Source organism: Plecotus auritus, assembly GCF_963455305.1.
Source record: "Plecotus auritus genome assembly, chromosome: 9".
Lineage (NCBI taxonomy): Eukaryota > Metazoa > Chordata > Mammalia > Chiroptera > Vespertilionidae > Plecotus > Plecotus auritus.
The window spans coordinates 150,151,208-150,165,042 of record NC_137783.1 but is presented as its reverse complement, the minus strand read 5'-3'; the positions used below and the strand labels follow the sequence as shown (position 1 = coordinate 150,165,042).

The 13,835-nt window shown below is 57.3% G+C and overlaps 2 protein-coding genes across 2 annotated transcripts; one reads left to right on the top strand and one right to left on the bottom strand.

Moving 5' to 3' along the window:
- On the top strand, positions 1–1,550 carry CST6 (cystatin E/M). Its single transcript, XM_080641207.1, has 3 exons — positions 1–443; positions 923–1,048; positions 1,365–1,550. The coding sequence occupies exons 1-3, from the start codon at positions 204–206 to the stop codon at positions 1,446–1,448; spliced, it is 450 nt and encodes a 149-aa protein (XP_080497333.1). The 5' UTR covers positions 1–203; the 3' UTR covers positions 1,449–1,550.
- Positions 1,551–3,819: 2,269 nt separating this feature from the next.
- On the bottom strand, positions 3,820–11,873 carry CATSPER1 (cation channel sperm associated 1; the record flags this gene model as incomplete). Its single annotated transcript, XM_080640738.1, has 13 exons — positions 3,820–3,846; positions 4,026–4,140; positions 6,143–6,218; positions 7,177–7,237; positions 7,358–7,430; positions 7,573–7,636; positions 7,801–7,944; positions 8,072–8,163; positions 8,446–8,605; positions 8,773–8,886; positions 9,872–10,084; positions 11,064–11,173; positions 11,287–11,873. 13 exons carry the CDS (start codon positions 11,871–11,873, stop codon positions 3,820–3,822), a joined length of 1,836 nt encoding a protein of 611 aa, XP_080496864.1.
- Positions 11,874–13,835: the final 1,962 nt, after the last annotated feature.

Here is a 13,835-nt window from a genome sequence, read left to right as displayed (position 1 = left end):
CACAGGTGTGCTGGGGCCTGTCTGCTGCTCCAGCGGGTGCTGGGAAGGGGGCCTGGCCAGAGTACCCAGCCCCAGGGATCCCTCCCAGTCCCCAACCCAGGCGCATCGTGCTGAGGGGCGGGGCCAGGTGGGGTCGGGCGGGGCCTCGGAGAACCGGAGCCCGTAAAAGCGGCGCGAGCCACCTGGGTCAGGCATTGAGGACTATGGCACATACCAACCTCTCGCTGGCGCTGGGCCTGGCCCTGCTCGCGTTCTGCCTCCTGGCGCTGCCCCGCGATGCCCGGGCCCGGCCCAGGGAGCGCTTGGTAGGAGGACGGACGGACCTGAAGCCCAATGACCCGCAGGTGCAGAAGGCGGCACAGGCGGCCGTGGCCAGCTACAACATGGGCAGCAACAGCCTCTACTATTTCCGAGACACGCGCATCCTCAAGGCGCAGAGTCAGGTGAGTCTGGGCTGGCGGGACAGAGCGAGTGAGGCGTGCAGCCCGGCGCCAGATTAAGGAGGAGTCACAAGAGTAATCGGGATATTTCAACAATATATTTTAAAAAATGGAATTAATGCCAACATTTCACAATGAACAAAACATATAACTTTCAAATAGACTCTAACCCTGACCTTGCACGGCTACCTCACTAGCTTCACACTAGTTAGTCCCTTTCCTGCCCAGCTCATTGGGAAGGGAGGTGGGGAAATGAGGCGGTGGGCTTCAGAACGGCGTGTGCGCTTGGGCAGCCTCCTGCCTGGCCCCGGCCCCGGCCTCTGCCTCTCCCCGGGGACCTCCCCGGGATGCTCCTGCCCCAGGTCTGAACCCCCAGGCCAGTGTGCGGGTGCCCAGGGAAAGGGAATGGGAGATGGGAGGCGGTGGAGAGAGGCGAGAGGTCGTGTCCCAGGCCGCTGACCTGCCCCTGCCCTCCGTCCCAGCTGGTGGCTGGCATTAAGTACTACCTGACCGTGGAGATGGGGAGCACAGCCTGCCGCAAGAGTGGGGTGACTGGAGACCGCATGGACCTCACCACCTGCCCCCTGGCCGCAGGGGCACAGGAGGAGGTAAGAGCTCTGCCCTCGGCCCTGCCCACCGGCACCCGGGCCCTCAGGTTGTCCAGCTTGAACTGGTCTGGCTGGCCAGACTGATGTCAGGCGGAACCCGTCCCTGCCTTCTGGATGACTCAGTGCCAGGTCAGGGTGGGGTGCAGAGGAGAAGGGGGTTCCCCCTGGAGTGAGAGTTGACTAGAAAGATCTGGGATCTAGTTTTGTTGTCTCTTGGGCCGGTGACTGCCCCTCATGGTGGGCCAGCACTGACGGTTGGGAGGAGGCAGGCCTGGGCCAGGCTCACCCTCCCTCTCCCCCCACACTCTGTCCGCAGAAGCTGCGCTGCGACTTTGAGATCCTAGTGGTTCCCTGGGAGAACTCCTCCAGCCTCCTCAAGCACCACTGCGTGCCGGTGTAGGAGGCCCCGCGGCCACGGGAGCGGGTCCATCGGTGGAGGGCGCTTCAGGCCCGTGGGCCATATCTGCTGCAATAAATTGCTAACACTGCTTCTTGCATCGGTCTCTTCTGAGTGCTTCACTCCTCCCTCTCTCCAGTCTTCCGCTCCCACTCCTGGCAGCCCCCCGACCCCCAGCTGAGCTGCTGTCCCAGCCCACACAGTGCCGAGGGGTACAGGGTTAGCTCCAAATCTGGAGTCCTCCAAACACCCAGCATCACAGATAGAGAGGAACAAAACTCCAGATTGTCAATATTCTCCGAGTTAAGGCATGGGAGACAAAGTCACAGGAGGAGGATGGTGCCCCTGAGAGGAAAGGGAAGGGGTTGGTGAGCACTCTGAGGAGCTCCTGAGCACTCCTCTCTCAGCCCCTGGGCAACTCAGGGTGGCATGGGTGGGGGAGGCCAGCGGGGCCCCAGGACTCTGAGCTCCCAGTCTGTGAGATTTCTCTACCCACACGTGGCCCAGAGGCCGAGAGACCAGGAGGGCTGGGACAGTGACTCTCAAGTACACATTGTGCTTCGCCCTGAGCAGGATTCCGGGAAGGGGCTGGACAAGGACCTCCAAGGGGCTGAGGTGAAATCTGCCTCCAGGAGGGGCGGATCCGGTTTAAAGAAACAGAGTTGCAATATTTCATGCACACCTGAATTTGCAGCTACAGTTCATACTTGCCACACACACACACACACCAGGACTCCTTAACACACCAGACAGAGAAACCCAAAACACACCCTCGGGTGTTCCTGGACACCACACACATATCCAGAAAACCACAGACCCCCTGGCAACCCAGGAGCACCCCCACCCAGAAACCACCTGGAGGTGTGAACACGGACCCACACACAGAACCTCAGAGACCCACATGCTCCAACCTAGAGCTGTCGAACACCCACACCCGGGACAGCACGGGCAGTGGCTGGAGCCCTTGGGAGCACTAGGTGTGGGCACCATCAGGCCCGGGCAGGCCAGAATGCAGTGGCTGCGGAGCGCCCCCCGAGGCCAGGGCTCACACCTGCTGTGCCTGCCTGGTCCCCTGCCCAATGCTGGGAACCAGTGGGAACGGTCCCAGCTCCCGGGCGCTGCCTCCGTCTCAGAGGTGGGGACGAGGAGGTGATCCGTAGATGTGACTTCCACATGGGGTGCCGAGGAGCTGAGGGGCTGGGTTTGACAGGCGTTAGGGGTGCCGGAGAAACTTCGCCCTGCCTCGGCTCAAGCCTGTCAGATGCGGCAGCTCAGACAGCCCAGGGGCATGTGGTGGGGCTGCTGCTTGGACCAGCTCCCACGTGTCACCGAGCAGGAGCTTCCAGCAAGGGGCTGGCCCAGGGGAGGTGGCAGGAAATGCTTGCTGAATGAATGTGTGAGGTGGTGGAGCGAGGCGAGGCCTGGAGGTATCTGCCAGGTGGCCTCTCCGTCCCTGGAGTCTGTGCGCAAATCCCAGATGGCATTTCCTCCGCACAGCCTCTTCCTGGGCCCGGAGCCAGCCGGCGCCCTGGGCCAGGCCGAGAGGGGAGATCTGCTTCTGTCCAGAGGCCTGGAGGCTTCGCCACTATCGCGTCCAGCTGAGAGGCGCAGGTTTGGCTGGCAGAACTGTCTGTCACCCTCAGCCCAACTCGGGAGTCCCACGCCTGACCCCCCACCTGTACCGCATGATGGCGTCACTGTACTAGAGGAGGTGGGTGTTGCAGGTAGTGGAAGAGCCCTCCTCTGGTTGGGAGCCCCCAGGGCCAGGGTGGGGCTTGTGCTCGACTCAGTGCTAGGTCTCCAGCACCCGGCGGGGCCCATGCACGTGGGGACCTCTGGGTTCATGATATCCTCCTGATGGATGCGCAAGGCGCTGGTAGGCCTGAATTCCTGAGCTCTGAGCCCTTGTTTCTGGGGCCTCCTGGTCCCCCCTGCCCTGACAACAGGGGGCTATTCCAGCTTGTTCTTTCTCTCCTGACTCCTGGGCCAGAAAGGCCTTCCTCCCGGAAGCAGAGAGCCCTCTCTCCCTCCGGCACTGAGCCTGGCCCGCTTTCTAGGTCACCCCTCTGGCTGCCGCTAACCCGCTGCGGGCCGAGCTGGGATGCCAGCCCTGGTGGGGCTGGAGGAGACCACGAACAGCACCTTTCACATGCAGCACTCAGCACACACTTGGGTGTGCACATTCACGTGCATACACACAGTTCTGCCTCGTGCCAGTGAGGACACAGAGCGCCTGCTGGGGTTTTAAAGCTTTGTTGGGGTCCAGCTCTGCAGGCCTCGACAATCATTCCAGCAGGTCTGGGACTTGTCCCAACCCACCCCAGTGGGCAGCTTGCCAGCGGCTGAAGTCGGTGTCCGCTGTCCCTGTCCCAGATCACTTCCTGAAGTCCTCTTCGCCAGCCTGTGGGGTGGGATGGGACAGTGGCCGAGCTCCAGCCTCTGCCTTTTCGGACGCCCATGGGACTGTTACTCAGGGCTACTTCTGGGCACAGTCCCCCCCCTCCCCCGTCTGGCCTTCCAGTGTCACCTCACCCCTGGCCCCCCCCTCTGGTCCCTCTCTTCTGGTCCCGCCTGATTCACCTCAAATGCAGTGTCCACGATCTCATCAATGACGGACGCCTGGGAACGGAACTTCTGCTGATACTGCTCCACCCCCGTGGCCAGCTGCAGGAAATGGAACAGGAGCTCCTGTTGCCTAGGGGGGTGGGGGGCAGAGGTGAGTCCTGGCCAACCTGCCTGGCTGGGCCTTCTGGCCCCCAGAGCCCCCCCAGATGGCGCTTCTTGTTTATTTTATCTCTTTTATTGATTTCAGAGAGAAGGGAGAGGGAGAGAGATAGAATACCAATGATGAGAGAGAATCATTGATTGGCTGCCTCCTGCACACCCCCTCCTAGAGATCGAGCCAGCAACCTGAGCATGTGCCCTGACTGGGAATTGAATCGTGACCTCCTGGTTCATAGGTCGATGCTCAACCATGGAGCCACACCAGCTAGGCCAGATGGCTCTCCTTGCTTGGCCCCCCCCCCCCCACCCACACACTCACAGCACTCTAGACCTCCATTTCCAGCATGGCCACAACTTTTCTGGGTGTACCACAGAGGGTGTTAATTGTGTACCCTTCCAACCCTCCATCCCTCCATCCCTCCATCCCTCCTCCCATCTGCCTAGCCATCCACTTGCCATCCAATCACCCCACCCTTTCACTCACTGACCTATCCCTCCATCCACCTGCTCTTCCCTGAACCCCATCCCACCCCTTCACCCTGCTGTGCCGTCAGCCGTCCACCTAAACCCCCACCCATCCACCCACCCTACTGCCCATGCATAACGCCTTCAGCGCCCGCCTGGCTTACAAATCCACGGCCCGATAACACGGAAATCAATTACACTGCGAGGTGCTCCGAGAACATAGCCACGAACAAGAAACAGCCCTGCCTCCAAGGAGCGCAGTCTGTGGCGGAGCCAGGAAAGCAAACCAGGTGAGTGTGCACTATGTACCGGTAACCCAGGGCGCCGGGCCCAGGGGGTGGGGGGGTCAGGAAGGGCTCCCAGAGCGGGTGCCCCTGAGCTGAGTTTGAAAGATGTGATGGTTTGGCCGGCTCAGTCAGGCCCCAGTTCCCTTTTCCAGAGGAGCAGGGCGTGGACGGGGCAGGCTGCAGGGAAGGAGGCTTAGGGAATGGATGGATTGGAGGTGGAGACACCCAGGAGAGGCCAAAGCAAGGTGCCCAGGCCTTATCCTCAGGGAGGCAGGAGCCCTTGTAGGGTTTCAAAACCAGAGGAAGCAAGAAAAGCCAACACTGCTCTAAATAAAAAAGGGGAAATGATTTAAACAAACAAAAACCAACACAGAGGACTCTTGGTGGAGGTGGGCTAGTGGGGAAGAACGTGGAGGCCATGAGCCCCCCCAGGAAAGTAGGGCAGAGGCACCAAGGGCAGACTGGGCTGATGGCCAAGGAGCTGGAGCGCGGAGGGTGGCCTGGAGGGCCGGGAGGTGAAGTGCGCAGGATTGGAACTCAGCTCTCCCAACTCGTGGTCACCTGAGCCTGGCATCGGCAGCCAGCTAACATTCCAGGGAGAGAGAACAATGTGGGCAAAGGCCCAGAGGTGGAGACGTATGTGCTCAGCTGGGGAAACTGGGTGAAGCAAGGATGTGAGGGGGTGGTTGTGGCTGCAATGACTCCGCGAGCAGGGTTGGCGGAGGCTTGATCACGGAGGCCTTTGGGACTTGGGCTCCGCTGGGGGCTGAGGAGCGCCTGCAGGGTGCCCGGGGCCAGTCTGGATGAGGTGGGGTGAGGCCCAGTTTTCGGAGAAAAGGCTCTGCGGGAGCCAGGCCTGAGAGCCAGGCAGCAGGGGTCCGTGCCAACGTCTCCCGGCCTCAAGCACAGCCCCGAACCCCCAGCTATCCTGTCCCAGCTCACCACTCAAGTCAACAGAAAGGGGGTATTGCCCAGCAGCCTGTTCCCTGACCCACCCTCTCATCCCCCCACTTAGCGGAAGTCCACCCACCCTCCATGGCCCTGCACAGCTCTTTGAAGGTAGGGCCCTCGTGCGCAGGTGCTCGTCTGTTCCTATCTGTGCTCCCAGAGACCTCACAGGGCCTCTCAGAGGTGGGCCACCTCCTCTCCCTGCCGCCCCCGGTCAGGCTCCACAACTCCCCCCTTGGACCCAAGGCCGCCCCTCCCTTCAGGTCTCCTTACTTCGTAGTCATGGTCCCAAATTTTTTCTCGATGAGGAGCTTCTGTGTGGTGTGTTCACTCATCACCTCTTTGGGCTCTGATGCAGAGAAAGAGGGGGGTCAAGGGGACGCCTGACTGAGAGGGAGTGTCATGGAGGTTTTCAAACAGGGCTAACAAGTGTTTGCCCAGGATGCCCTCAAAGAAATCTCTTCTCCAGGCGGGAGTGTGTAGCGATTTTGTTTGTTGGACTCAGGCCTGACCAATCAGAACAGCCTATCCTTCTGGCTACAGTGATTGGTTCAGAAATATGCAGGTGATCAATTGGAGCAAAAGATAATCATTTCTGGACTTTGCTGGAACTTGCGGAGAGAGGGCTCTACTGGGAAGTGACGCTAGAGATGGCTAAGCTGAGGGTTTGAGACTGGGGTTGCGCGTGGCCATTTTCCCATCACAGAGTAGGAGTCGCTCTAAGCACAAACCCATGCAGCCGGCTAAAGAGCAGAGCTGGAAGGAGACCAAATCCTGGCCGCCATTCAAGTCCTGGATCCAGCCATTCCTGAAAGCCCCCGCACTCTCGGTTTGCTAAATAATTTGAACCAATTAATTTTTCTTTTCGCTTAATCTCTTTCATTGAGTGTCTGTCCCTGATGGAGTGGGCAGGTGACCCCTGAGGACCCTTATTCCTCTGGTGTTAATGATCTTAAGAGTGGGGTTCTGGAGCTCAGATTCTAAACGAAATTGCTACACACAGTGACTCCGGACAAGTGTGTATCTGACCTTGACAAAACCCTCAGACAGCTGAAACCACGGCGTGTAAAACCACTGCTATAAACTTAGGTAATGAACAGAAACGCGTGTTTGGTGAATCATCATTTGGCTAATGCCCAACGGGTCTTTCGAGAACTGACTCTCAATTTAATTGGCTTTTGGAGGATGGTCTTAGTGCTCTTTCGACCAAAGTCCCAAGCGTTGCAAGTTCTCCTGAGTCTCAGATTCTAAAACCCTAAGCCCAGCCTGGAATCCTGGGTCTGACTGTGGGAGGGGAGGGCCGATACCTTCCTCGCTGAGCATCGTCAGTGATTCAGTCAGCAGCTTCTCCTGGATCTGGGCGGCCCTCTGGGAAGAAGAGGCCCGGTGCTGTCAGTGCCACGCCTGCGGGCCCTGGAGCGGCCGCCGCCCTCCGGGCCTCCTCCTTGTGTTTCTCGGACGGGGCCACCTGCGCCACCCGCTCCATACCTCCTGCTTCACTTTCTCCAGGCCCCGGAGCAGGGCCATCTGGAAGTTATCCACCAGGACAGCAATCACCAGGCTGGAGGGGGACAGTGGGGTACTCTCGAGGAGGAGGCTGTAGGGGAGGCAGCACCCTTCTCTGGGTGAGAGGGCTGGGGAGGGGTTCCCAGGGTTAGAGGGGGAGGGGAGTGAAGCCGGAGCGGAGCAGGCAGCACCCTCACTTGAGGAAGATGAAGTACTGGATGATGATGTAAATCATGAGAATGGGGATGATGTACCAGGCGCCTGGGAGAGAGGGGGGATTGGGACTGTGACTTTCTTGCCGGCCCTCAACAGCACCGCTGCCAGCAAGCATCAAACGCCCCACTTTAAAGATGGGGTAACCAGCCCTCAGGGTCTGCCCACCCAGCCAGCCTCCTACCCACCACCCAGCCGGGGGCCTGCCCCACCGTTGGCCCGGCTGTCCAGGTAGATTTGGGACCAGTCGTCCAGAGTCAGCAGGGTGAAGAGGGTGAAGATGGTGGTGAAGATGTTCTGGAAACGAACGGGGTCGGACTGGCGGAACAGTGCCCGGAGCACCACCGAGAAGAGGACTGGTGGTTCAGGGCCAAACCGGGCTCGCAGGACCTGCTTTACCCCGTCCCCCCGGCCCTGGTTCCTTCCCCCACCTTCCACCACAGCACTGCAGGCTCCCACCCACCACCCCACAGCACAGGATACAGAGGCAGGTAAACATGAGGACGAGGATGGCCGTGATGGACGGCATGGACCGCACCAGGGTCCCGGTCACTTCCTGGACGCTGGTCAGGAAGCTGGGGCAGAGGTTGAAAGGGAGGCTGAGTCAGTGGTGCTGGGGATCTGTGCCCAGGAGCCAGAGCTGACGCTGAACACAGGAGTCCCTGACTTGCTAGTGACTTGGAAGAGTCCCAGCCCCTCTCTGGAAAATGAAGAGAATGAACCCGCAGGAGGCTTACCAGAAGCGGGCTGGCGTCTGCATCCCCCCACCCCCATCCCTGCAACCGGTCACAGCACCCGCTCTGGGGGTCCAGGCCTCTGTCCCCTCTTCCAGGGAGGGCAGCTGTGGCCCAGCTGACCTGAGCCTCCGCAGGACCCGAATGGCCCTCAGGGCCCGCAGGCTCTTGAAGACCTTGAAGATCCGGAAGAAGTTTGGGTTGTAGACGGTGCGCTTCAAGGAGCGGGAGTTGAACTGCACCAGTGTGAACTCCAGCGCAGCCATGGTCATGATGAAGAAGTCTGAGGGCACCGGCGCCTGAGTGTAACAGCTCCTGCCCAGGTCCCTGGCCCAGACCCACAGCCCTCCCACGCCGACACCTCTACCCGTCCCTTCTGTCCTCAGCCTCTCCTAGGCAGTTCAATGGCACACACACACACACACACACACACACCCCGTCTCTACACACCCAGAATGTTCCAGGAATCATAAAAATAGTCGAAGCCCATAGTAATGATCTTGAGCAAAGCTTCCACCACGTAGATGGAGAGGAAGATGCAGTCGAAGACCATGAAGTACCACTCTGCGGGGACACCAGGGGCCAGCTCAGGGCCATCGCCAGCAGCCCTGGCCCCTCTCTCCTCCTCCCCACGGGAACCTTACACACAGCCATTTAGGGAGAGCCTGGCTCTGCCCAATAGCTGTGTGTGTTAACTGCTCTGTGCCTCAGTTTTCCTGTCTGTAAAATGGTGATAATGACAACCTGCCTGATATTTTTCATGAGCATGAAAGGCATTTAACACAGTAAAATGCTTAAAATGAAGCCCAAACCAGTGACCAGGCAAGAAACATCAGCCGTTCTGCTTCTCTCTTTGGTTTATGTCCTTTGCTTCACCTTCCCCCCTCCCCACCCCGGGTTTTCAGGGCTGCCTTCTCAGGCTTTCCACCCTCACCCCTCCAGGGTCTCCTCAGCATCTTCTGGCCCTTCTAGCACACCTGGGTTCCCACCACGCTTCCCGGCAAAGCATATTTAGAGCAAATGCGCCCTCTAGTGGCCGTAGCCACAAACAGCAATCCTCTGGTTTAGCTGGCCTTTCTTTTCTTTTTTTTAATATTTATAATTTATTATAAGGGATCCTTTTTTTAAAAATACATTTTATTGATTTTTTTTTTACAGAGAGGAAGGGAGAGGGATAGAGAGCTAAAAACATCGATGAGAGAGAAACATCGATCAGCTGCCTCCTGCACACCCCCCAGTGGGGATGTGCCCGCAACCAAGGTACATGCCCTTGACCGGAATCGAACCTGGGACCCTTCAGTCCACAGGCCGACGCTCTATCCACTGAGCCAAACCGGTCAGGGCTAGCTGGCCTTTCTGTCCCCGGCTGCTGACCTCAGCTGTCTCTCTGAGCCTCTTTGCTAATACTGGGCAAAGTCGTCTACTTCCCAGGGGTGGGGATCAAACAAGCTAATTTATATAAAACCAGTGGGCCTGGGGCCAGGCTGACAGGAGGTCTGAAACATCGTCAATAGCCTTCTCCACATGAATGGGGCTCCCCGGCTCTTACCGCCCCGGACCTCAACGTTAGCGAAGGTCTGGGCCACAAGCATGATGATGTTGAGGCAGACAACGATGAAGATGAAACCGTCAAAGATCAGGGACTCGGTCAGGACACTGAGCATCTTCTGGAGGCCATGAAAGAGGGGGCAACAATTTCCGCACAACTTACTGCAGAAGTTACCACCGTGCGCCTTCTTGTGGGCCTTCGAGGTTTTGCCGGCTATAAGGGGGCCAAAAAGTCAAGTCTGTGAGGAGGGGCTTTGGGATCCCAGGCCGCCTGTCAGCTGGGTTGGGGTTCATCTTTATGCCTGCCTGCTTGCCTGCCATCCACTCACGAAGGGGCCTCTATGTATTGATACTGGGCCACAGGCCCAACCACTTCCATGGTCGAGGCCAGCCTGTGTGGGATTTGGGGTCTGCTTGAGCACGCTTTGAGGGCTCATGTTCCCACATGGCAACTTACGTGTGGAAAACCCGGTCCTCCATGCCACCCCATCCTCTGGGTAAATCCTCCCTCTCCCTTTAAGATTCTGCTGAAACTTCTTCTCTGGGTTACTGTCCCTACCCCCTCCATTAGACATTCACCCCACTCTGCTTGTTTGTGGGGCTGTTGCCATGTTTACTGAGCTACTAGGGGCCAAGTTTGGGGGGTTGTGCATTAACAGCCAAGGTCCCTCCCTGACCTCAAATGGCTCTCATTCAGGCACTGCTCCCCAGACTCTGACCTCAAGAAGCTCCTGGCTTAGTGTGGGAAATATGGACAAATAGAATCCACAAATGTTCTGACATGAAGGATAGGGCTCCATCACTGGACGATCTGGGTTGGTTGGTTGGTTGTGACCACCCCCCCAGCCTTGGAGCCCCTTGAAAGCTGGTCTTCCCTGTGCTGCCAGGGCCCCACTAATCCAGGTACCCATGTGAGATAAGAGGAAATGTTGGACAAGTGAACCTGCGAATGAAGAAAGCAGTGCCTGAGTGAACAAACCACCGACGACCCGAAGCGGTGCCTAATTCTACCAAGAAAGGATTGGATGATGAACAGGCAGTTGAGTGAATAGCCAATGAAAAGTACCTGCGGGTGACAGTCAAGCCTCATGATCTGCGAAAGGTTGGAGCAGGGCCTGAGTTAGATCGGCAACCTGGGCCAGGCAGTGGGAGTTGGAACGGGGGTGGTGGCGGGGGGGTGGGCAAAGACTCACTTTTGTACTGCTGATCTTGCTCATCTTCAGGCCAGCTTTCTGAGGTTTTAGAGAAGTATTCCAGAGGATGGACTTTGCTGGAGCTCTTGGAGGCATGTGAGTGAACTGTACTGCGGGAACGCATCAAGCTAATGGCCAGGCTCTGCCTGTGTGCCATGCTGGGGTGAAAGACTGAGCTGACTCTGGCCATGCTGCGGCCTGTGAATAAGTCTCTGGAGCTGACACGAGGGTACTCCCCATGGTGGTGCTCTCTGCGGTGGTGCTCACCGTGATGGCGGTGGTGGCCGTGGTGGTGCTCACTGCGGTGGCTGTGGTGGTGCTCGCTGGGGTAGGGAGAGAGGCCATGGTGGGACGTGCTCTCTCCATGATGGAGAGGCTTTCTGTGGTGGTGGGATAGATGATGATGGTGCTTGCTCTGGTCATAAGCATCGGAGTGATGGGGCCCACCTTGCTCAGAGGACTCACTGTCCTGGTTGTACTCTTTAGTGTGGGAAGGCTCACCTTCGTGATGGAACCCGCCATGATGGCGAAACTCACCGTGGTGGTGGAGCTCCCTTGGATGGTAGGAGTCACTAAAGTGGTGGGGCCTACCATGATGTCTCCTGCTACCATGGTGGTGCTCATCATGAATGGGAACCTTATCATAGGTGTGGTGGGAGGGGACAGAGCCATGAGACGCAGCCGGGACAAAGGATGTGGAGGGGTGGGGGGAGTGGCGGGAGAAGGCATCGTCAGGGGAGTCTTGGAACTCGTCATGGTGGTGAGATTCACCACGATGATGGGACACACCATGGTGATGGGGTACACCATGGTGATGGGTCCTGTGATGGCGGTGGGCTCTTCTATGACCTGGTCTGTGGTGTGGGGTTGATGAGCTGAGGTGAGAGGGCACATCCAAGTTGCTGGTGTCTGTCTCATTTTGAGCCTTTCCTGCCATCGAAGGTTGATCAATGACTATGCTGGGAACCCTTGAACAAGAAGAAGAGCTCAAGACATAGGCCCAGCAGGATCCTATCTGGATTGTCCTGCTCACCTAACCTGTGGCAATGGGGTTTCCGGGAAAGCCTGACTCTTCTCACAGAATTCTCCCCTCTATGATGTCACCAGCAAGGCCCCTCCCAGGCCTCATTCGCAAATACCTCCTACTGGGCTATATCGTAGTTCAGAATCAAAGATCATTGTGTCTAAACCCTTCATTGTAAAATTAGGAAACCAAGGTCAAGAAAAGGGAAGGGAATGGTCCCATGTGAGCCATCGGGTCAACGGCAAAGCTGGACAAAGAGCAAAGAAACCTCCTGTCACAGAAATCTTGTGGTCTTGCTCTTCCCAGGGGTCCACAGAGGAAGCACCCATTTTCCTGGGGAAAGAGGCTGATGGAATCTATAGGATGGGCCATTCTATCTGGTGGGGACGCCCCCGCTGATTGCTTCCTCATGGGCATTTACATGGGACAGGAATGTCTTCCCATGCTGTGAGTGTTTTAAGAAGCCACAGCCCTCTCTCCTCTCCTAGACTATCATGTCATCAAGCTCCCAGCTGTGTTCTTTCCAAGTCTCTGCAAATGGCCAGCCACTTAGATACTGCTCATGCGTTCCTATCAACCTGCGCCACAGGCCTCCTTTCCTTCCGCACCACGTGGATCACACATGTACTGCCTGACGTTCTGCCCACTGGGAGGATTTTTCTTTCCTTCACCGCCATCTTACAGGAATCCCTCGAAACAGGCTGTACACAGAAGCTGTCCACTCTGGCTGGCACTGGCTTACTGTGCAAAGCCTTCCATAAATCAGACCTGTCCTTCTTCCTCTTCCCCTTGAAGCTCTTGAGTGTAAACTAAGGGGGAGGAGGTGAAGCCATAGAAACAGATACCATGGGGACTCCCAGCACCTGCTTTGGCGGTTCATGGTTCCCGCTGGATGTGCTTGGGCCCAGCATCCTATACGCTCCTCCAGTTTCCCGTGAGATGCAGCTGTGCAAATCCAAGTTCATGATTCCGTGGCTCAGAGAACACTCAGTTCATGAAGAACATTTGGGTCCGATGATCACTTGGTGTCCATAAATCTGGCATTCAGTCTGCATCAAGCTTCAGTAACAAGCCACCAGCTGCTTTTCAGAATGAAGAAGAATCGTTGGCAGAGGCTAGCAAGGCCACAGCACCAAGGGTCACAGCTGTGACACTCCTCCTGGGACTTGCCAGAGGCACCACATGGCATCTTTGGCTGACACCTAAGTCAGGCACGTGGATCTGCCAGGCATAATGCCCAAGTGTAGGGCAGCTTGTATCACAGCTTGGACTTTGGAAGAGCCATTTTTTAGACCCAGAGCTAACATTGTCAGATTTACCCAGTCAGGATTACCTAGGTTACCCAGTAAATGAGTCAAAGCACCTTGTCTGAAGGTGATATATGTTGGCTCCCACACATTGCTCCTATTTATGGTGGATGGTACAGGGGACAGCATCTTGTCTCTCACATTAGAAGATATCTGGCCCTAACCGGTTTGGCTCAGTGGATAGAGCGTCGGCCTGCGGACTGAAGGGTCACAGGCTCGATTCCAGTCAAGGGCATGTACCTTGGTTGCGGGCACATCCCCAGTGGGGGGCGTGCAGGAGGCAGCTGATCGATGTTTCTCTCTCATCGATGTTTCTAACTCTCTGTCCCTCTCCCTTCCTCTCTGTGAAATATCAATAAAATATATTTTTAAAAAATTAAAAAAAGGAGATATCTGACAGCCCAGCTGGCATGGCACAGTGGTTGAGCATCGACCCATGAA

Bases quoted from the DNA above. Each gene is read 5' to 3' on its own strand.
- CST6 (XM_080641207.1), top strand. From the start codon at position 204: ATGGCACATACCAACCTCTCGCTGGCGCTGGGCCTGGCCCTGCTCGCG. The intron at 444-922 runs GTGAGTCTGGGC...CCTCCGTCCCAG, and splicing joins TCCTCAAGGCGCAGAGTCAG to CTGGTGGCTGGCATTAAGTA. The intron at 1,049-1,364 runs GTAAGAGCTCTG...CTCTGTCCGCAG, and splicing joins CCGCAGGGGCACAGGAGGAG to AAGCTGCGCTGCGACTTTGA.